Source organism: Drosophila teissieri, chromosome 3R (genome assembly GCF_016746235.2).
Source record: "Drosophila teissieri strain GT53w chromosome 3R, Prin_Dtei_1.1, whole genome shotgun sequence".
Classification (NCBI taxonomy): domain Eukaryota; kingdom Metazoa; phylum Arthropoda; class Insecta; order Diptera; family Drosophilidae; genus Drosophila; species Drosophila teissieri.
In genome coordinates, this window is record NC_053032.1 from 30,773,245 (window position 1) to 30,797,152 (window position 23,908).

The window sequence follows — 23,908 nt, forward strand, 5'->3', positions numbered from 1 at the left end:
TCTCTCGCCGCTAGCTGCGTCTTCTTCGCTCTCCGTGGAAACGTAGCGCCCCGTAGAACCCCGCGTATCGCCCGAAACGCTCAGTTCGCATCCGACGGATACGGACGAGGACGTCGGTTTCTGTTTCTGTTTCGGTCTCGGTCTCGGATTTGGCTTGATGCTGCAAAAGTTAGAACTCTGAATTCAGTTGCATCGTAGACGTCGCGACGGCAGCACACGCGTCGCTCCCCCACAGAGAAAACTCTGAGCAGCACACATTCTAGTTGTAGAATCACGCCGAGAACGCAGCACAGCAGCACATATAGAACGCAGATCTGTGAAATCGCCCACAAAACCAACACAAAAAAAAACAAAAACAAACGCGGCAATCGCAGCACTCGCAGCGCATCGCGAACAAAAATCCCAGTGTTTTTCCCCATGTTCGAATGATAAAAAACCCAAGGCCCTTTGCCCAAATGGCCGCCACACGTGTGTGCTCTATAAGAAAGAAATAACGCCAAGTCCGGACCAGCAGAAGAACCAACCAACCAACCAATCCACTAGCCCGGCCAACTAACCAAGCAAACTATCCGCAATCCGCATCCAAGCAAGAGCAAGTGTTTACAACAAGCATTCCAAATGTTGTCCTGTCTGGCGCCGTCGTCTTCACGTTTCGGCCAAGAGGATACCATCATTCAGCAGAGCATGCCCTCCACCTCCCCCTTCGCCATGCAGTGTAAGTGATCAGAACGCGGATTCGGGGGCACAGATCTCGGATGACTCATCCGGTCCGGCTGGCTGCCGCCTCCATTATCAACCATTATCAGCACTCGAACTTTGCCAAACCGATTCGCGCGCCAAGTCTCGATCTCAGTCTCGATCTCAGTCTCGGTCTCAATCTCAGTAGTAGCATCGATTTGAGGAGCCACATGCAAGCTTAGCAGTTTCCCAGAAACTCCGCCATCTTGGGCGTATGTGTGGTCTCCACCTCAGGGCAGCCAGAATGCGAAGCTGTAGGAAAACAAACTCATAAGCGGCGAGTAAGGATCGCAGCAGGGCTCGAATTACCTACTCCTACGCAGAGAACGCCAGTTCTTGAAGTTCTCTAAGGGAGAGTGGGACTTGGCAAAGTTTGCCCGATCAGCACACCGCGAGAAAACTGGGTCACTTTGGGCGACTAACTCTGAGAACTTAAACTAACTTTATTCACTTTATTCACGAACTATATTCACAATCATTTGATTGTTTCGGATACATGTTAGCAAGCTATTCAAGTCCTTTTCCATGAGCCTTAGCTATAAAGTGGTTTTGATAGTTATACATGTTTTAACATATAGTTGCAAATAGTAGCCTAACCCTGCAGATCGTTCGATTTCGTATATATCTCGGCCATATCACGCTGTTCACGCATGAAAGACGGCCAGTCGATCTTGAATGATGGCCATAGCCACAGCCATAGCCATAGCCACCTCTCTGTTCCACCCACTGGCCGGGCCGACCAATTGCAGCCACATCTCAATTTGATTTGTTGGCACCGCCGAAACAGCACCGCCGCCGCCTTGCCAGTAATCTCCACCCACCGCGAACCAGGTAGCTGGTAGCTACCCCTGAGCAGGAAAACCGCATGCGCAGGTTGAAAAGCAGCAGTGGCAGCAGACAGGTAGCAGGTAACTTGGCCAACATGTCGAAGAACCTGTTTTATGGCCATGTTGCTGCTGGTCGCTTGCCACTTGGCCACTTGGCCAGTCTGTGTTTATCGAGTGTAAACAAAGCATTAAACTGTCAGTGGGCAGAGCTCATCGGTTGGAATGGAAGGTGTGAAACAGAGGAGGCCGAAATTAATTGAAAACGCTTAGCGATCGAATTGGGGGATGGCGCAAGTTTTCCACTTGCCACTCTCCACTTTCTGCGGGGGAACGCCCACGATTCTGGCGATGCTCCACACTGACAATTGATAAGCCAGCTAAGGAGACGGATTAATTGCACATGTTCGGTGGAAACAGGGGAAGCAGCCACCGCAGCCATAAATTATAATTTATGGCTATTTAAGCAGCTCTGTTCGCTGTGGGCGGAACTAAAAGCCCTCGAACACGTTCGTTTGGCTAATCGATCAGTCCGCTGCGCTGGGCTGGGCACACAGGTTGGCCCACATATCCACTCCGATCTGTAGGAGATCGTATACTTTCCGGTTGTTGTTTTCCGTTTCTTTCCTGGCCAAATCGAGTCGCTTGATGGCGCTGGGCAGCTGCGGCTGCGATGGATATTAATCGCCGGCTACATACGAAATGCTGTTCGCTGGGCTTTTGGAAAAGCCGGGGGAAAACGCCAACCAGCCAGCCAGACAGCTAGCCAAGTTGTACTAATTTTCCGGCTGCTCGGCGTGTGTTGTGTAGCATTTCGAAATGGCTCCAAAATGCCGTAAATCAAACATTTCGCCCTGGCGAAAACCTGTCGCCTGTTATCACCTCGACTACGCCCCCTTTGCTAAATATACTCTATACTTTATACGCTATACCCTACATATTTATCTCTCGACTCGTGGCCACTAAATCAGCGCTAATTTCCCTTCCCATTTTCACGCATCAAAGCCGTTTGCAATCGAAATCAAACTTGTATCTGACATTTGCATCTTCGAACTAGGGAATACCTAGTGTTTCAGCACTTCCCCTGCACTAAGATTGCCTCCTGTCTAATTAATCATTTGGGCTGCTGTCAGTGGATGTCAGTTTTATATGCTGGTGCTGTCGGTGCTGCCATTTATAACTCCTGGCCCTATGGACTCCTGGTGTCTTGGTGTCCTGGTCTCCTGGCTCATCCTGCATCTTTCAGCGCGCACAGGACCTTCCCCCGCCAGCTGGTAATCGAAATTAAACAAACTTGGCCCCAAACTATCTGGCAACTGGCAACTGGCATGCAAAGATGATTAATTTTGCCGATGCCTATCTCAAGTGGAGCTACAGACTTCGCTCCGACTTTGCCCAAAACAAACAGACTGTGTCTTTAAATTGCAATTGAGCCGGGCTACTACAGAGCAAAAAAAAAGAAAGAGAAACGAAGCAGTAGCAGATCCACAACAAACACAAAAGGACAATAAATCAATGAGGGGAAAGTCCTCTTTGATATCCTGCTGCAGATTCCCTTTATGCCGTGTTCAACCTGCCGCAGCTTTGGGCAAATTATTTGCCACATTTTACGTTTTACTTTTATTTCGCATTTTGGCCAAAAAGTAAATTGTTTGCCAATATTTTTTGCTGCTCGCTTTTTGCCGCCGTCGCACACACAATTGAAACAAAGATAACTTTGAAACAGTTGTAAAGTGAAAATTGCACGGAATGTGCAGCCCTTGCCTCCTTGCGAATATATTTTTTCTTATTTATTTAATGCCCGCCGCGCTCCACGAGACAACAATTCCCGTGCCACTTCTCCCAAAAATAAAAAGTGCCAAAAAATCGGCGCAAACAAAAGGGTGCAACCTCCTTTTGCCCCCCTTGAAAAAAAGGTGTTGCCAAAGGGCAGGCAAAATTGCAGCGCCAAAAAGGAGGCTCTAAAAAAGGAGTGAAAAGGAGTGAGCAGGCACAATTTAACATGTAAACGATTTTGGTTAACGGGTGGTGCTGGCACTGAGAAAACCCGTAGTGAAAAACCCGTGGAAAAGCCAGGAGAATCGCAGGGGAGAGCGGGACGGAGGGGGATGGGCGAACAGAGGAGCACTTCCCTTCTGATTGGCGTTCAATTGCAATAAATTTCGCACAATTGCACAATAATTGTTAAAAGTTTTAAATAAACAAAAATAGTCAACAGCTCTATTGTGGTAGCGCCAGCTGAAAAAGTTTCAATTGCACTCGATGGGCTTTATTTCGGAGTTTTTTTCCGAGGCCATACAATTTATACACGATTCGAGTAGCGAGTGAATATCAATTAGCCAAGTTAAGCCCAACTTTGGTTGTGCTTTCTGAATTAATGAAGTTCGTTTCAGATGGCTGCAGCTTCAGTATTCCGCTTGGTATTATCAGTTTGGTATTCACTTGTGAGGCATGCAAGTTTTTTACTATACTTATTACTAATGCAAAAATGCTATACAACTCATTTTAAGTGCTGTTCTAAGAATATAATCGTTAAAGTTTCTAGTTCCTTATAATTTGAAGGAAAGTCTGTGCGTTATTCAAATTTAGGAAACAATATTCCATCTAATTAGAGTGACAATTTAATTTTTTAACAACAAATCATTTAAACATTCGCCTGACTCAACTTCCTTTGAGGAATAAGATGCCAAAGTAACTCATGGATGGCCGCGCATTCCTGCCACCATTTCCCGGGCTGCTTTTCCACCTCTGCGGCATATTTCCCTAATTGCTTTCGGCTCGCCAACGCACTGCAACTCCAATTTCAGAACGTAGAACGTTGAACGTTGAACGTAGAACGTAGAACGCCCACACCACGACATCACACGCGTTTCTGCATATTTTTTCAAGGTAAATCGCAGAAATAGTTCGCCCCGGGACACATATGTTTCCCTATCCTCCAGATAGGCCTCCCGTGTGCATATATATACATAAATATGTATGTACATATGTACATTTATGTATGTACGGACGGGGAAAAAAGGACAGGGACACGAACACGGACACGGCTCGCTTGGCTATTAAAATTTCACACTCAGCAAAGCAAAATGCTACAAATAAAATAAACGTGGCAGCAGCAACTAGCTACGTGCAACGTGCAACATGCAGCAAGCAGCAGCAAGCGGCACGCAGCAGCATCAGCTTGCTGAACAAACAAATAAAGCAAAGGGCAGAAAGGAGAACGCTATTTATAGGCGATCGTCTGGCTCCGAATCTGCACCTTTGCATTTGCCACTTGAAGGGGCACAACGCGGCCACCTTTGTGCCCATTCGAAAGTGGAGAGTAGACCAGGGCAAAGGTGCGACACTGAAAGAAAATACTCTAAATACTTTCAAGTCACTTTTACAAAAGAGTAACTTTAATCAGTGTGAGTCTGATTGTCTCTAGGTACAAAAGGCACTTCCCATAGTTTGTAGCTTGCATTGCCCGTTGTTTTCAGTGCACCGATCTCTAGGTAGGCAAGCCCTCGAAAGGGCATTCCAAATTTAGAGCGATTATCGGGACAACTCCTCCTCCATATGCCGCTCACATGTGTGCGGTGCTCAATGCCGATTGCCACTTGAGATCGGACTTGGACCCTCCTGGAATTCCGATTCGAGACGGGCTGCGTTCCCAACACTCGATTTCGCCCATAAATATTCGCACGTCTGAAACGCGACGATGGAAAACAAGTGAGCCGTAAACCTTCCCACAGGTTTTCATTTACAAATTAATTGCGACTGTCTGATAGTGTCGTTTTTCCCCTATCATAACAGATGTATTTTTTTGTTTTTCCACTGGCAATTAGCTAGCTCTGTACTAAGTGGTTCTGCACTCGCTCTCATTTGCAGGCAATTTATATCATAAATATGCTAACCACGTTCATTGACTGCAAATGAGCGCAGAGGCCCGGAGGTCTGTTTATAATTAAGTGCTAGAATTTATGTTTATTTGCATTAAATATCATCGAACCCCTCTGCGCCAGCGGGCGCCACCTGTCGTCCATTTGTCTGCAACTGCGTCAGCAATCGCTAAACAATTTTCCGGTGCCCCGAAAGAATTTCCCTCACCTGTCGGCGAAAGCCTCGCAAAATTGTCGTGACAATCGGCTGTCAGTGAAATATTAAAAAACACTTTGGACCCCCTCCCTGACAGCGGGCAGCGGGGGAAAAGCTGTGGAAAATCAGGTGGAAAATTCGTGGGGGAAAATAAAATAAATGATTCGATGAAAATGTAGAATTTTCAAAAGCGTAGAAAAGGCGCAGGAGAAATAAATAAATTTGCATTAGCCGGGCTTAGTCGAAATATGTCTGGCTAATAAAAGTTGGCAATAAAAAGAGCACATAAAATTAGTGGGTGTATCTCGGGTGTCCACGCTGCAGATACAAATGTATCTTTTCTCGGTTATTTTGCCATTGATTTACGCCGCCTGCCCATCTACGTATTATTTATAATATTCAGACCTCCCCCACATCCGTTCATCTACCCTATTTTCGTATCTTTTGCTCCGCGCGTGTTTTCCACCGCACAGGTGAACCGAAAAACAAAAAATAACAGAATCCGTATTCGAATCCGAATTTGAATCGCCAGCAAACACTTGACATCGTTCCAGAAGATTTCCCCTCGGCCAGCTTTTGATTGCTGGCGTTTTTGTTTGGTTTTTTGTTTTTTGTTTTTGGCAAACGTGCGGCCGCTCATAAATTGGCCCAGAAATCCCCCCATCGCAAACAGCCTAAAAAATATAAAAACCTAATGCTCCAATCAACATTTTGGCAACTGTCAAAGCAGGAGATTCGTGGCCATTATTTTCATATCTTTAACTGTGTAGAAAGTATTTAGAAAATCTTTCCCATAAAGTTAAGGTTGAAATGTAAGATTAAAAATACCTTGTTCTTTGAAGAACTCAAAGGCCTGGCGCCCTGCCCTCCGATTTCGCCGCCCCACACCTAGCACTATCAATCAACTTCAATTGGTTCGCGTTAGGCGCAGAATAGTTAGGGAAAAAATAAACCGAAAGATGAGACCAAACCTATAGAAATACACAAAATACACGAAAAACACACGAGTTGCGTTCCGCAGAAACAAACAAATACAAGAAATTCCGTTTCACTTCGTTTTCGGTTGCGCACAAATTGAAATTAATTTGCGGGACACTTTCAATATTTCAGTGGCGTTTCGGGGGGCGGAAAAAATGAAACAAAAGTGTAAAACCGATTGCGTTAATAATTCCTCGGTTATGAACAATTGATTGGGCTAAATGAGCTGGTGACACACTTGTTGAGCTCCACGTTTTCCCCACGAGCGCATTTTTCTTTTCTTTGCACCATCACATTATGCTGATGAAACACAATGTAGGGCCATAAAAAAGTGTTGTCGTTTTTCAACTTTCAATAAAAATGTCATTAGGCGGACCAGGCGTTATAAATTCTTGGACTCAAAACTATAAGCTCCCTGTATACACAGCATATAGTCCAGAGAATCCAATGATATGGATCTACGTGTGTCAGCTGTTGTCCTATAATCACTCTTAATGGCTTCTAAAGTGAGAAGGTGGGAGGCGTATAGCGATGAAGCATCATCATCATCAGCGGTTTTAATTCTTTTTTGATCGGAGCCCGCATCGAAATCAATTAAGATTGCAACTATTGAAAGTGAAAACGTGCAATGAACTTTCGTAGATTGCGCTTGATTGAGCCGACAGCCCTCAGATACAGATACTTCTGGCAGAAAGGTGGCGATAAAACAGGGTTCATTCATTCACTGCCCGCCCGTATGTGAGTATCAGGCATCTCAGTATTCCAGTATTCCAGTATTCGAGTATTCGAGTATCTGAGTATCTGTCTTCGTCTGCCGCCAGTTAATTGGCTTAAATTAAGGTAGCGATCAAATGGCAATGGGAACAAAGACTCGCTCTGTTGTGCCCTCCATACACTCTATAGGAAAAACAACAAACAGAAGAACCAAACAACCAAGGAACCAGCGAACAGAAACTCCATTTTGTGAAGTATTCCACCTTCTCAGATACAGATACAAATACAGATGCAGATACAAAGTTTCACAGCGAGAGCGAGAGGGCAATTGAGTGACCCTCGGGGGAACAAAGCAACAGCAATCTTCTGGAACTGCGTCGTGCCTCTCTCTCTGGCCCACAGAGCCCGTCTCTTTCTACTCTTCGCCATGGCTGAACGCTTTTTTCAACTGATTAAGTCAACTCTTCTCTCTCAAGTGTGCGTGCGTTCTTCAATGCTTCCACTTCGTTTCTTCGCTTCTTTAGCCCGTTTCTGTTTCGGTTTCTGTTTTCTTTTCTGTTCTTTTTCTTTCCTTTCTTTACGGTTTCTGTGGCGGATTGAAAGAAACCATGAGATCATCGCCTCTCCGGATTTCAGTCTTGCGTGAAGGCCTGCGAAGTTGATTTGCCACGAAATTAAGTCTTGGATGCACAGAAAAAAAAGGAGTTCCAATCAACAATAAACATCCAAAACTATACATTCACTTACACACTCTAAAGTTGCTTTCTCAACAATTTATCCTAACAACTGCTAATGACGTAGTAGTTCGATATAAATTCTTTTGCCATCTTTATATGTGAGTAAGCCCCGCATTTCTCTCTGTGCACTCTGCAGCACCTCAGCCAGCAGTTCGCCCCCCTCACACTCCACACTTCCCCTGCCCATTTGGTTTTCGAGTCCCCTTTCGCATATTTTATGGTTCTTAAACGATCTGGCAGTTAATTTGTTTTCCTCCCCTCTGTACTCCGCAGTTCCCTCGCTGGCCTCCACCTTGCTGCACCACAACCAGTCGCCGAAGCACAGCAATCCGGGCTCCAGTGGGATCCAGGATGCCCATCCCAACCAGCCAGGTGCCGCCGCCGATGCCTTCCTGGTCAAGTGCACCCAGTGCCACAAGCGCTTCACCGAGTATCAGGTAAGATTTGGCCAACTACCAAATGCTTAGTAATAAGTAATACTTAATAAAAAAAACACAACACGATTAGAACTTAATATTGGGGTTTTTTGTTTTGGTGATTAAAGAGTAATTAAATAAGTTTAGTGAGTACGATTAAAAACGGGAAATGGGAAGTGATTATGGTGCTGAACTCAAACATAATGGGTCGAACTTTATGGCCAAGCGACGTCTTATTCATGAATTAAAACTTGGGTTTTTTTGATACAAATAAGTATATATTATATACATATAAATGCAAATCCCATTTATTCACTTCCGCAGTCCCTCAGCGAGCACATCGCCAGCGAGCATCCCCACGACAAGCTGAACTGCGGAGCCGCCCAGCCGGAAAGCGATGCCGAGGACGAGCAGAGCAACATGAGCGGCAGCAGCAGGCGGTACGCCAAGTCGCCGCTGGCCAGCAACAGCAACAACAACAGCAGCACCGCCAACGCCAACAGCAACGCGAATAGCAGCAGCAACCAGTCCATGAACAACAACAGCGAACTGGCCAAGAACCACAACAACGCCAACAAAATGTCGCCCATGTGCTCACCCGGCTCCCTCACACCCGGCGACCTCTTCGCCCAGCTCCAGCACCCGCCGCCCCAGCTGCCGCCCCACCTGCACGCCCAGTTCATGGCCGCCGCCGCCATGGCCATGCAGTCCGCCCGCACCGCCAGCTCGCCCAGCCAACTGCAGCAGCATCAGCAGCAGCAGCAGCATCAGCAGCATCAGCAGCAACTGCAACAGCAGCAGCAGCAGCATCAGATGGCCATGCAGCAACTGCTGCCGCCGCAACTGCCGGGCAGCAACAGCAGCGTGGGCAGCAACTCCGCCTACGACCTGGACCTCAGCGCCCCCCGCTCCACCTCCAGTCCGGGCTCCACCACCGGCGACCTGAGCGGCGCCTACCCCTGCATGCAGTGCACCGCCTCCTTCGCCAGCCGCGACCAGCTGGAGCAGCACGAGCAGCTCCACTCGCCCTGCGGCCCCGCGGCGGTCAGCAATGTCTCCCAGGTGAGTGGGATCAAAAGTAGGATCCATTTCGATACTGTCCCGCCTTGAAAGGATCTCTGTGAGCTGGGTTCTTGGGGGAAATAACTATATTATCCAAAACATGCAGAGAACTTACAGAACTATTTCAATAATTGAGATATCCTATTGGTTTCCATATGGAAAGTTTCCATGAAGCGTCAGTAGTACATCTAATAATATTTAAGGATTTATATAGTACACTCACGTTTTGCAATCACAACTTCTTTACGCAAATATTTGCCAGCAGTGATAACAGCTTTGAGTCAGACAGAGTATGTCAAAAGTAATGTTTCAGTTCAAAAACCCCTGGCAGCCAGTGACTAAACCTGCGGAATGCAGTGGGAGGATCGAAATTCCTTTGAACTGGAAGCCCCGATAAGAGGAGTCACTTGTTCTTATCCCACGGCGTTCAGAGGCTTACGTGTTGGATGTTGGCTGTTGATGTTGGATGGTTGCTCATGCGTAGTCGGAATCAGAGAGTCCCGACTTGGGAGTGGGAGCTGGGGGAGCTGGGGGCACTTGATCTTTGAACACATGACGGCGTGGCAAGGGTGTAGCACAATGCGTGGGCTTTGTTCGCGGCTAACGGGAAATGAGCCAACCGATAACGGTACAACGGGAGTGCGGTGCCAAGCACGGCATCCAACCAATCAAATCAAATGCCAACCTTATGCACATTTCCTGTTGACAAATCGTCAAAAAACCAAACCGGCAAAGATATATAGGTTCGAAAAACAAACAGCACACGCGATAGTGACGAACAGTGAACAGCAGCTCAGTTGGAATTTAGTTGACTTAAGGTCATCACGATGGGTTTTTCTCGCAGTGCACGCCCCAGGCATTGGCACTTTTAAAGACGAGAAACGAGTGGAAGTTCGAGAAACGCGCCTCAATGTTATCGCCTACTGAATACCGCCATTCGACTTTTGTTTTATCGGCGTGGCGTGGGGCAACAACAACAACAACAACCAACGATGGCATAGTAAACTATGATAAGGGGCATAAAAATAAAACGTAGGCGTTCACCGGACCGAAGGAGAAAATAGTAAAAACCAAATTCCCCATTCGCCAATGGCAAATGGCGGCGACGGAGGAAAACAATTGGGGGTGTTATCAGAAGGGGGCATAAAAAGAGTGTGTGCGTTATGTGTGTGTATAGAAATATGGGGGAAGACTGTCAGTCACACGCTCATAACTCCCAATTGTGCAGTTGTTTTTATTTTTTTTCTGTTCTTTCTAAGGCCTCTGTGATAAGGCATTGGAATGAATGTTGTTGCCTCAGGCAAGTGGAACCTGATAACACCTAACCGCACGACCCCGCCCACTGGTTTTCCCGCTCGCCTGCGCCTTTTCCTGTCCTGCGTCGCCATCTTGGCCTTATGTGGCACACGAGTTGTAAAAAGAAAATACCCAGGCCTGCTTGGCACGTCACACACGCGATAAGGAGAAAGTGGAGACGGGTCAGGGGTCACAGGGAGAGAAGCAGACACTGGTTCACCTTGGAGCTACCCAACGGCTATTAAAGCCACATAAATTATAATTTTGTTGCACTCCCCCCATACAGCAAAACAGACTTCAGCCTCCCCTTTTTCCCCCGCCCCTGCTGGTCATAAATTCATATGGCTAGTTTGTTGTTGTTTTTGCGTGTATATGATGCTTTTTTTTCGGGGGGGCTGTATCTTTTACCTTCCCCATGTGGGGGAGAAGGCAGCACAAGTGAAATGAAAAAGTTTGACACCAGCCCGAAAAAATACGAGATGAGATTTCAGGTTTCTGATGCAGACAGTGGGGCAAAGTTGTGCTATCTGCATAATCCCATCTTAATAGTAATGTATAGTAGGCATACTCAAAAATATATTCCATTATTTTAGTTGTAGATTTTAGCAGAATGTGAAATACTTTCTTATGTTTAAGTGTCCAAGAACCACTGTGCAGTCTCCCTTCTGTTGCTTTTTTGATGCTTTTCACGACTGCTGGCCGTTATTAATATTTACCTAAGCCCGCTGATTGCCAGCCTGGCAAAAAGCTAATAAAGTTGGCCAACTCCGCAGCTGAAGAGCAGCTTTATGAGTTGCAACTCCGCCTTTATGCCGCTTTTTGCCACCCCGCTCGGAGTTGCCCACTTGGGTTGCATATAATTTACGGCTTCGTTAATGACATTTAAACATTTAAACACATGCGAAAAGGCCAAAATGGCAACAGCCACATTGACACATGGCCAAGTGTGCAAACTATGCGAACGAACCAATTATAATTGATGTGGCACATTGCATTTATTTAATATTGTTGGCCATTGGCTTTTACACGTGTTCGCCGTATTAAATTATTATGTGTGAAAACAATTAATTATGCGGCAAACAAAAACAGTGCCAGAAATAACAATAATGCCACCCCCTTGCCCCGTTGCCCCGTTGCCCCTTTTTGCCACTTTGACAGTGAGACAAATGGCTCATTATGGAAATCAGGCTGTCGACTCACAAAAGTAGGCAACGATTTTATTGAAAAGGCATTAAAGCGCTGGACAAAGGGGGAAGTGGTGGCAGTTGGGGGTATCAATCCAACATTGTTGATGCAACATTTCAACATTTGTTTTTAAGGTCAACATCATTAACTGGAGGGAGGGGGCAGAGGGGCAGACGGCCGGGCAAATGGCAGGCCATAAATTACGGGCGAAAAAAGCAGAGGTCCTGGCCAACTTTCAGCAGAAAAAGTGCAGCAATTAAATATTTGCTTAACTGCAAACGCACATGGCTGCAACTTTTTGGCCACAACTCATTTGCTGGGTTGGCTTGCTGCTCGCCGCTTGCCGCTTTCCGCTTCCGGTTTGCCACCTTTTTGGCCGCCACAAACTGGGGCAGGGCGCAGACAATTCAAATTGAAAAATTATATGCACTTTAGGTGTAGTCCTGCCACTGCTGCCACTGCTGCCAGTCCACACATTCACATTGGGTCGTCGTCTTTGCGGCGCCGCTTGACGAACGGAGCGAGTGAAAAATTAATAGCAATTTATTTGGCTCAACCCTTTATTTGCTCCTCTGCCCACTTTTAAATGTATTTTTATGCTGTACTCCTCTGCGAACACCGTAAGGTCAAAGGTTGGCTGCTGTTAAAAAGTTTCAAAATTATTCGCAATTAAAGCAGACAAATTAAAAAACTTTTAAACACAGCGAGGCTACGATTTATAGTCAGTGGCTTTTAAATGCTATAATTAGTTGCAAAGGATATTTACATTGGTTTATAATCTCGCTCTACGCGCTTACAAATCATTTTAATGCATTTTAGTTTTGTAAATGACTCTAATTGGAGCAGCTCCATTTCCACTTCACTCTTCTCAAGTGAAAACCTCTGTCCAAAGATCATTTTTTATGCTTCCCATTCCTCTAAACACATCATCATCATCATGATCATCTTGGGGAGTTCCTGTTTCCTCAAGGATATTCCCTGTTTTTCCCCAGACTTTTCACCTGCCTATTTCCACATGTCAGACGCTCGACTGCAATTTAAACTTCTTGCTCGGTTCTTTCTTTTATTTTTAAGTTACTCCTGAGATTTATATCAACTTTCACCGTGAGGGCCATAAATTATGTGACTCCGTTTGTGGCGCAGTTTCTCACATACGCACATGGAAATTCCTCAGACGATTTTCCCCCGACTTTTCAGTTTTCAGTTTTCCTCGCTGCAAGTCCCGTGGGTTTTTTCACTTGTGACGTTTATTGTGCGGTTGTTACTTGATATGTTTAATGAGAAATGCTCTGCGGCGCAGGGAGAGTGGGAATTCGAAAGTCGAGGGGGTAAAGGAACACGGAATGATATGATACTAGGGCACTTGACATTTCATTGGGCAGTCTGATTGTGAGAAGAGATTGCACTTGAAGACGACGCCTGAGAAAGTCACAGCACAAGTTTCAAATTGCAGTTCCAAATGGTGGAAGTTCTAGTGTAAGTTCTTGAAAGGGTTGGCACATTAGACAAACTCAAACACTCAAAACTCTTGTTAAATGCTCTTGAAGAGTGAATATAAACCTAGATTAGCACAGCGTTTTTCACAGAAACAAATAATACTAATATTTCCAGCTAAAAGTAATAGCTGCTGCTGAAAGCCACACTGAGAAAAGAATTTAGCGCAGCAAGTGTTGGCCCAGAAAATCACATTTTTCCACGACACGTTTCGTTACAGTGGCTTTTATCAAGAGTGATAAATTTAATTTATACCGCGGCGGCGCCTAATTTATGTTTTCCTAATACGCAACTAATTTCGCAGCTCTCTCGCTGGCGGTGAAATCAGGGCGTCCTCATCATTGAGAAAAACGTTTTATTTATAAACAATTAAATTTGATTTGTCGCTGCGTTGGCGAATGAAAATCGAAATCGAAAACGAAACGCAGACAGCAACAGCAGAAGAAACAGAAATTTCGGCCTCCGACTGAACCCGAGATGATTTATGGAAAATTAATAATTTTAAATCCCAGCGCTGCTGCATATGCTATATAGTATATATAGTATATATGTGTGGATTTGTCGTCTGCACAAAGCGCGTGAAATGGCCATAAAATATTGAGAAATGCGGCAGCAAAGTGACCGCAATGGCTAAAAGTATTTCCCTGTTAACTGCGCGGGCTTGTTAATCAATTTCCCAATGGACTTAATGCAGCGATGATCGCGCCGAGGAAAGTTAATGAACCCGCCCAGCAGCAATACGTAACGGCATCACTCATTGTTCCTCGGCAGAAAACAATAAATTAACCAATCTGTAGTCCGCGCTCTACCTCCGGATTATCAGGTTTTCCCGCGATAACCCCCGCTGACCTCCAGCGATTCCACGAGGTACTACAATTAGTTCGCTCTCTCTGTCTTCCCAGAAAGGTACGTCAATGGCCCGACTTGGGGTTTCATTCATTTGAAATGCCTAATCAGTCGTCGTAGTCCACATACGGTTTAGTAGTACTGTTTAGTATGTAGCAGCTGCCAGGCGATAAGCCTGAAATTGGGTCGCGTATTTCGCTATAAAGCAGTTAGAGATCAGACACCATTATGTTCGTCGTATTTTTCACTCGAGTCTCTCCTTCTCGTCGTTTCATCTTTCATCTTTTTGCGCTAAACATTTCTTTGTGGCGTCGTTAATATTATTATTCTTTTTCTTTTTTTTCTATTTGGCTGACCTCAAAAGAATCTCATAGAATTAAACAAAAACAGAAGCAGCAACTTTGAGCTTGTCGCATTTTGTTATTTTTGTTTACGCATTTCGTCAGGCGACAGGTGCGCTTCTATATCTATCGGATACCATATAGACGACATCTATGTGGACAAACCGCATACAGCGCGTTCCAAAACTTTAGGGCTTTGGTGCTACAATTCTAAAGAAAACAATGTGCTTAGCACTCATGTGGTCCCTCGAGCCGGATCAATTTCGATTATATACTCTACTTTATTTACTATCCCATAAGCTTTTCCCCCCGCATCCATAGATTTTCGATCCCCAACGTACCCATACATAGTATTCCCCCACCTCGACGACATCGTTTGGTATTTTGTCAACATTGTTCGCTTGCCTTTGGGCTTTGACACTTTGAAAGCCGAACGAGCTCCCTTTGGACGATCATCTTTTACGGCCAATTATGCGCGCTATTATGGCCAAATTCCCATGTCACTCAGTGCATAAGGCATTTCTCAGCCAGCAATCGTGAAATACGTTCACAAATTAGCCTTCTGTCTGCGCCGCGACATTATCTTAGCGTGACTCGTTCGTTTGATTTGTCTATTGGTGGGGCTCACCATTTTCAACCCGGTCGAAAACACAGGCGCCCACCTACGTTGCGTTATAATTATAGCCAAAAGGCCTGTCGCCCGCAATTAACCAGGCTAAAATGCAACTGCTGGACCATCCACACACAGTGTGTTCACTACAATTACGCTTGACGAGCGCTTTGAAGACGGTGCCCACTGTGTGTGGTCGCTAGTTTTCGCTCGATTTTCGGGCATTTCACACTGATAAGTTGCTGATAAGTAGCCAGCAGCCAGCCACCCGCTGTGCTCGAAATACTTGTAATATTCATCTTTGCACTCACCTGATCGAGGTTATCTGCAAAGAGAAGAGATAGAGAGGGGTTAGTAATTGTTTTGGTCGCCTAATCCGCTTCACGGCCCTGATCCGCTCGCCGTTTCGATTGTTTACGAGCACACGCGCCTCTTCCAAATCGATTGATAGTGATAGTTCGCGCTTATCAGCTCTGAAACTAAAACCCCCGGGTTGATAGTTCAGCCGCGTACTTAAGGTGAGCAGTGAAAGTACACTTAAGTACTGAAACTACACCTCCTTTACTTTAAATGTCCATCATCTACATGGTTTTTCCGTGTGTAGCCAGCCCCTCAGATGAAATTCAGATGAAATTTAATTAATCAAGCAGCTAGCAACATGTGGAAAAGCAGGGGCGATCGCAACGGACGTGTACGCACGTGTGCGTGGCTTATCGACACTAATGCCACGGAGGTTAGACTGTACCTTGAACACTCGAGTGGTTTTGGCTTCCATTTCCATGTGCGCGGTCCATTCGCTTAGTGGAATCAATCAATTTTCAACTTTGGCTCGAGTGGCTCCCCTGAAAAACACTTGAGTCATGCACACACTCTGTCCATTCGTCCGTCCGTCAGTCCATCAGTCCGTCAGTCTGTCAGTCCATCAGTAGTTAACCCCGAGGGCGGGCATCTTCATGGGGCTTTGTTAAAGGTAGCTTCAATTGGCATTTCCGGCCATCGCAAATATAATAATAACAAACTGTAAACACAAAAGCGCATAAGAAGAATCCGGCTGACGCATCGCAAATGGAACTTACCTTTTGTAAACGTGTGCAGCACACACATACGCACATGCAAGGTATACAGTATCTGTATGCAGTATCTGTGTGAGTGGCGTATCTCACGGCTGCCATTTTCATTTCCATTTCGTTAGCGCTGCGCCTCGCTCGCTTTACATTTAATTGATAACGCCGACGACAACAAAGCGCGTCCATTGTGAGCTGCTCTTGCGGTTTAATGTCCGCTCAGGGAGGTGTGTACAGTGGGAACTCGATAGCTGGATACCTCTATTTATATTTAAATGTGTAATTCCTGAAAAGGAATAAGGTTATATTTCAGTGTATTCAGTCGTAATATGCATTTATGTATGTATATATTACTCGTGACTATCTTTCCTCACATCGAGTTACCACTGTACAGTTTCTAGGTTTTGTGGTTCCATGGTTTCTGATTGTGATTTCTAGGTAGGCGTTATTGCTGTTTACAGTCGAACAACCTGATTAAGTGAGTGCGTGCGAGCGAGATGCAGATAGCCCGACTCCATGCGGAGAGATAACGGGTTCTGAACTGCGCTTGTGTTCGTGTGCATGTACGAGTGCGTTTGTGCGCGGGAGTGAGCCAACAGGTGGCCATTTTATACTATATCTGTTTATCGCACTCACTCACCTGACAAACGAATGGCCGCATGAAAATGGTACTTTTCGTGGAGAATGAGAATCGGATTGGAATTGGGGTTGGGGGTGACGTCACAGGTAAAACAACAGTGTCCGGAAACGGAAACTGTTATGCTGTCGAAACGAGTGAAGACGGGGAAAAACATTTTCCGTTCACTTTTTACCATCAGCAGCAGAACAAACAAATTAGAAGGCCCGCGCTATAAATGTACATATGTATTATTATTTTTCCCAACACGCTTAAAACAATAAACACCGTGTCACGTTAACGAACAAACTAATTACAATAAATATTAATAGTATTTTCGGAGTGATCTCATCCCGAGTGGGTAAATTGGTTACGAGTTGATGTTGATGCTAATGACTAATGGCGCAATGTGCGTTAATTGAAGCTCATGAGTAACCGTAACCCCCAATCAGAGTCAAAGTCCAAAACAGTACAGTGGAACTCGAATTCAGATGTCTTCCTTAGCACGAACTACAAGAATTATAATTTACATATGTACATATGTATTTAAAGGAAAGCTTTAAACATATTAACTTATTCCTAGAATCGCATTTATACTTAATTCCGATTACGATCCGGAATATCATGCATTTTGCAAGAATAACAACTGGAAAACGCTGGAAGCGAAGGTGAAACGGCCATAAATGGAAAGTTCAACGGCTGAACGGTAAACAACACACACATACACAGACACACGAACGCACACGATAGAACGTGGGAGGGGGACAACAACACGTGTTGCCATCTGTCCGCCAAAGTACCGCAAATCTTTCAACGCGGCCGCTAAGTGGAAAAGTGGAAGACGCCGGGAAGTCGGGAAAGCGGGAAAAGCGGCGCTGCACTTTCGTTTTCCTTTCCACTCCCACTCCCATATCCATTTCCACCTTTAAGCATTTGATGTGTTCAATTTGTTGCCAAACAAATCAAAGCACAAACAAAAACGCTCCCCGAAAAACCGATAATTTGATTAGCATCAGCTGTTGAAACATTTTGATGTTTTTGTGATGCTCTACCCGCTGCACTTTTGTTTATTCCTGGGCCCTTCTTGTCTTGATTTGTTTTTTGTGTCGCAATTTTCCAATTGAAGTGGAATTTTTATTGGAAGGCAGCCCCCACCCCCACAGCTGAGCGCAGCTTTTGTTTTTGTTTCAATATTGTTTCTTTTTCTTATTCTTATTCTTCCTTTTTTTGTGGAGTGACACCTACCTTCGCTGGAGATGGCGCCGTCTCTGTCGCACACACCGCGGTCTTTTTCGTCGCCTTCTTCATTTCACTCTTCGCGTTCGTTCGTGCTGTGCGCGTTACGCTTTTTCTACATTTTCATTGCAGCGTTTAATTGAAGTTTCGGCGTATTTTCATACGAAAACGTTTGCACAATTCACTAAATATCACAGAAACAAAAACAAAAAAAAAAACACAAAACATCCACTTTTACGACTTAGAAACACACAAGCAGCAAAAAATGGCCCGTTTTCCGCGGTCGCTTTTGATTTGGCCCGCTTTTTTGTGGTCGCATCGCTCGCCTTGAAACAAATTAGAAAGCCATTAAATTTAAAACAAATAAATACGCTTGTTGTTTTAAACAGTTTTTATTACCTGTGCGTTGGTGTTTCGTTTCTCCCCCTCCCTATTTTCCGCGCAATTCCGCCCCAAAAATCCGAAATCCAGCAACAATGTCGGCGGCCACCTGTCTACTGCCTTCTTCCTCTTCTTCGCTCGAGAAGGTAACCGGGAAGGGAAAACAAAAGATCGTAGAATGGGAGAGAGAGATGCGTGGGCAGCGAAAGCTGTGAACTAGAGATGGCACTTTTGAATAGCCAACTATCGGCGTTGAAAACTTTATTTCAAATATTTCGAAATTCAACCCACCTCACAAGTTCATTGAAATAGATGCCCCAATAATTAGCAAAGCAATGAAACTAGTACTGAGTATAGCCAATTTTACACCCTCTATAATGCTACATATCCTTTCTGTTACTTGCAGACCTGCCGCATCTGCCACAAGGCCTTCGCGAACGTGTACCGCCTGCAGAGGCACATGATCAGCCACGACGAGAGCGCCCTGCTGCGGAAGTTCAAGTGCAAGGAGTGCGACAAGGCCTTCAAGTTCAAGCACCACCTCAAGGAGCACGTGAGGATCCATTCCGGCGAGAAGCCCTTCGGATGCGACAACTGCGGCAAGCGCTTCTCGCACTCCGGCAGCTTCTCCTCCCACATGACCTCCAAGAAGTGCATCAGCATGGGCCTGAAGCTGAACAACAACCGCGCTCTGCTGAAGCGGCTGGAGAAGAGCCCCGGATCCGCATCCTCCGCATCGCGGCGATCGCCCTCTGAGCACGGCAAGGGCAAGCTGCCGGAGCAGCCGTCGCTGCCGGGACTGCCCCATCCCATGAGCTACTTCGCCAGCGACGCCCAGGTGCAGGGTGGAAGTGCGGCACCCACGCCCTTCCAGCCATTCCATCCCAACTACATGAACGCCGCCCTGCTGGCCTTTCCCCACAACTTCATGGCCGCCGCGGCTGGCCTGGATCCTCGGGTGCATCCCTACAGCATCCAGAGGTTGCTGCAACTCTCTGCTGCCGGTCAGCAGCAGCGGGAGGAGGAGCGAGAGGAGCAGCAGAAGCAGCAGCAGGAGGAGGAGGAGACTCCCGATGAGCCCAAGCTGGTCATGGATATCGAGGAGTCGGAGGCCAAGGAGAGGGCACCCACGCCAGAGGCCACCGAAGCAGCCACTCCCATCAAGCGGGAGGAGAGCAGGGAAGCCTCTCCCGCTCCGGAAAGCTACCTTTCCTCCTCGCAAGCAATCAAGCAGGAGCAGGAGCCCCTGAACGTGGCAGAGGAACGGCAAACTCCTGTGGAGGAACACTCCCCCGTGGAGCAAGCCGCCGATCTGCGCTGCAGCCGCTGCTCCAAGCAGTTCAACCATCCCACTGAGCTGGTGCAGCACGAGAAGGTGCTTTGTGGCCTGATCAAGGAGGAGCTGGAGCAGCACTTCCAGCAGCAACAGGCCACCTCCTTCGTCTTGGCTTCCGCCAGCGAAGAGGATGAGGAGGACGAGGAGATGGACGTGGAGGAGGAGCCCCGGCAGGAGAGTGGCGAACGGAAAGTGCGAGTGCGCACGGCCATCAATGAGGAGCAGCAGCAGCAGCTGAAGCAGCACTACTCACTGAACTCCCGACCCAGCAGGGATGAGTTCCGCATGATAGCAGCCCGCCTGCAGCTGGATCCTCGAGTGGTTCAGGTGTGGTTCCAGAACAACCGCTCCCGGGAGCGCAAAATGCAGAGTTTCCAGAACAATCAGGCCACAGTCCCCTCCGCGGCCAATGACTCGCAGACATCGCTAACCCGAGAGGATCAACCGCTGGACTTGTCCGTGAAGCGAGATCCCCTCACGCCCAAGAGTGAGAGCTCGCCTCCGTACATAGCTCCACCGTCGGGAGAAGCCCTGAATCCCGAGGCCATCAATCTCAGCAGGAAGTTCTCCACATCCGCATCGATGTCGCCGGCCTCGATTTCACCGTCATCCGCGGCAGCCCTCTACTTTGGCGCTGCCCCGCCGCCTTCGCCACCAAATAGCCAGCTGGACTCCACTCCGCGAAGTGGCCAGGCCTTTCCGGGACTACCGCCCTACATGCTGCCCATGCCGCTGCCCATGGAGGCGCTGTTCAAGATGCGCCCGGGCGGCGACTTCGCCTCCAACCATCCCCTGATGAACAGTATTAAGCTGCCCGACTACCGCGGCACCAGCCTGAGTCCCGGCGGTTCGGAGAAGCGTTCGTGGCGCGACGACGACTCGCGCATCTCCCACGAGGATGAGTTCGGCGCCGGCGTCCTGATGCCGCCGAAACCCCGCAGGAGCAAGGCGGAGACCCACGGCCATGCCGGCGATCCCGATCTGCCCTACGTGTGCGATCAGTGCGACAAGGCCTTCGCCAAGCAGAGTTCGCTGGCGCGCCACAAATACGAGCATTCCGGTGGGTAAACCAAAGTTCTCTAACCATAGAATGATTACTAACTCGACGATTTGCATTCTTTCCGAATAGGTCAACGACCCTACCAGTGCATGGACTGCCCGAAGGCCTTCAAGCACAAGCACCACCTCACGGAGCACAAGCGTCTGCACAGCGGCGAGAAGCCCTTTCAGTGCTCCAAGTGCCTGAAGCGCTTCTCGCACTCGGGCAGCTACAGCCAGCACATGAACCACCGGTATTCCTACTGCAAGCCCTACAGGGAATAGGTAAGCGACACCTCAGTGCCGCCCACCTGCCAACCAGGAGCCAATCCCCTAGCGCCGCCCACGACGGCCAGCAATCGGGGCCGTCGTCGCGTTCCGGTTGCGGCGGGAAACCCCCAGTCCCCGCCGCACCACCAGCACCCCCACCATCCGCATCTGGCGGCCATGGCTGCCTTCCAGCAGCAGCAACAGCATCACCAGCAGCAGCAGCAACAGCATCACAGGCTCTCCTGGAATGGAGCTGGAGTGATGCTGCCACCGCCAGCCAGCCAGCAGACACATCGTCCGCCGGCTCCACATCCACATCCGCCTCCACTGCTTTCTGGCTCCGGGTTCGGCCAGCCAGCGGCGGCGCAGTTCTTTCACCACCATGCGGGACTGCTGCCTCCGCCGCCACCGCCACAGACCACGCCCACGTCCGCGCCCGCCTTCGACTTCTTCAATGCCAAAATGTTTCAGAATTGAGCTGAGAAAGCCAAGCAAGCCAAGCAAGCCACGCAAAAGCAAGCCAGCACTTATAGGCTGTACTTAAGAAACCGAACAGAACAGAAAATCTCAAAATGTGCAGGAACACACTGAAAACAAAAAGAACACCCCCCAAAATGCACTTTAGACACAGTCAAGAGTCAGAGTCAGAAAAGCAAGAGAGAAATATTTTTTATAGCCATATAGCCAGGGAAATTTAAGAAGAAGCCGTAGTTGAAACCTTTCGTTTGAGCGAATTTATTATTTTTACAATGTTGCAACCACTTTGTTCTTAGTATTTTATTAGTTTACCTTACCGCCTAAGTTCGAGCTCGGCGGGCTGAATCATTTTGTTTGGCCCCGCCCACTCGCTTAAAGATATCGTTTTATCTATTTTTTTACGCCTTAATGTTTTAGCTATTAGCTTTTTTAGTTCTTTAGCATTTTAGTTGTTTAGTTGTTTAGTTTGAGGAGCTGGAGAGAGACCAGTACCAAGTGCTGCAGAATACTCAGAACTCGATCGTTAAGAGGCCAACTCCTAGATGGAATGGCATGGCATGAATGTATATTTTCTACGATTATGTATTCTATTAAGCTGTAACTTTTAGTTCACTTTTTTCGGTTAAGCCAGGCTCGAAGGGAATTTTCCACCCACAATCTCCGGACCAACAGAAAAGCAAATGCGAAAAGCAAAAAGTAAATGAAAATGAAAATGAATGAAAATACAAGCAGACAATACCGATACAAAACCAGATACAAAAGTATTAAGCAGCGAAACTGTATTAAAGCCACCCCATTGTAAAGTCCACGCCCACACCGCCCCCAACCGCCTCCCAGCGCCCACATTTCGTATATAGTTTATGTTGAATGGAAAACCCACCGCTTGCCGCGCGTTTCAAGCTCTCTCTTACTTAAGGAAAAACCCCAGTCGCCAGTCGTTCTCGAACTACGCTTTAAATTTCCCCCCGAAATCGCGAAATGAGCACAACACCTACAAGATCATTCCATTTGGCCAGAGCCGCGCCCACACAAAAGGTGCACGTCATGCATTTAAGGCCTCCGGCTGCCGCTTGCCACTCGACAACCCAATAAATCTAAATCTAAATCTACATCTAAATTTAAATCTAAATCTAAACCTAATGCTAAACTAAACTAATGCTAACTAATGTTTAAAAGAACACTTAATTTGGCCTTATTACAGATTATTTAACGATTAAAAGCGTTTCACAATATTCATATAAAAACTAGCATGTAAAACGAAAAGAAATCATTTGGAAAAGTCTCGCGAAATCTATTAGCAAAATTCCATGTGCGTACTAAATGTAAAAAAAATCGAAAAAGAAATAAGAAAAATTAAAAGGAAAAGGAAAAGGAAAAAGAAAGCAACCAATTAACTATCGTAATGTTTGCCATGACAATAAATTTATGACTAAATAATTGATAATGCTTCGATTGCCGTTGATTGCTAGCCGAAAGTCGGGTCAAAGTTCAATTCAAATCGTTTCTCACTCAGTCGCAAACTATAATTAATAAATTGATAATTAGTTGACACAACACAACAAACAAAAGGTTTCCAGAACAACGAACATTTCTTTTTGATGTTTCACTTGTCCAAGGAATTTTCGCCCATGATTTTCTTGCTTTTCCAGAAGAACTCACAAAAAAAATGCATTTAATACTTAATTAGTTTTTATATTCTTGTATTTTAATGAGGCAAGAGAGAGAGGAGAGCCGATCGATCGACGGTATATATAATATTATATATGTGTACATACATATATTTTTTGTAAATTATTTCGCAAGAACAACAAAAGCTAGAGAATCCAAAACCAAAACCAAATGCAAAAGCAAACAAACGCAAACTGTTATACTCGAGTTGGAATACTTCAGATTTCAAATACAGCCAGCACACGTTAGCATAAATTTAACAATAATTACTATTACAAGCGTAAATACTTAGCCTAGTTAAAAAACAAAAACCCCTTAACAACAACAAAATGTTAACTTAAACACTAAAAGAAAACGAAACTTACTTTTAAGCGCAAATGCAAATACTATGTGGTTTGTGATGGATATTTGCACTCTAGGGCCTTATATGAAATACACACTACACTACATAACACTCACGTACATAAACAATTGTTAGTTATTTAAATACGCTACACACCACAC

The 23,908-nt window shown here is 46.3% G+C and overlaps 2 protein-coding genes across 7 annotated transcripts in view; one reads left to right on the plus strand and one right to left on the minus strand.

Annotated features, from left to right (window-relative positions):
• LOC122621647 overlaps positions 1-18,379 on the minus strand; it is a 107,091-nt gene extending 88,712 nt beyond the window's left edge. For 2 of the 4 annotated variants that reach the window (XM_043799585.1, XM_043799587.1), the window contains exons 1-4: positions 18,244-18,379; positions 16,395-16,668; positions 16,064-16,336; positions 15,630-15,643 (exon numbers count right to left, since the gene is read on the minus strand). In XM_043799585.1, the coding sequence (XP_043655520.1) occupies positions 15,630-15,643; positions 16,064-16,112 (63 nt within the window). In that variant the 5' untranslated portion in view covers positions 16,113-16,336; positions 16,395-16,668; positions 18,244-18,379. The remainder of the gene's footprint in view (positions 1-15,629; positions 15,644-16,063; positions 16,337-16,394; positions 16,669-18,243) is intronic. The other 2 variants (XM_043799584.1, XM_043799588.1) reach the window with 2 other exon arrangements.
• On the plus strand, positions 227-23,860 carry LOC122621625 (zinc finger protein 1). Of its 3 annotated transcripts, XM_043799550.1 has the most exons (5): positions 227-715; positions 8,342-8,505; positions 8,809-9,546; positions 19,022-21,011; positions 21,081-23,860. In XM_043799550.1, the coding sequence occupies exons 1-5, from the start codon at positions 619-621 to the stop codon at positions 21,272-21,274; spliced, it is 3,183 nt and encodes a 1,060-aa protein (XP_043655485.1). In that variant the 5' UTR covers positions 227-618; the 3' UTR covers positions 21,275-23,860. The 3 variants fall into 3 exon arrangements, with proteins under 3 accessions (XP_043655485.1, XP_043655486.1, XP_043655487.1); XM_043799551.1 differs by lacking the exons at positions 227-715; positions 8,342-8,505; positions 8,809-9,546 and adding an exon at positions 18,261-18,761; XM_043799552.1 differs by lacking the exons at positions 227-715; positions 8,342-8,505; positions 8,809-9,546 and adding an exon at positions 18,888-18,959.
• Positions 23,861-23,908: the final 48 nt, after the last annotated feature.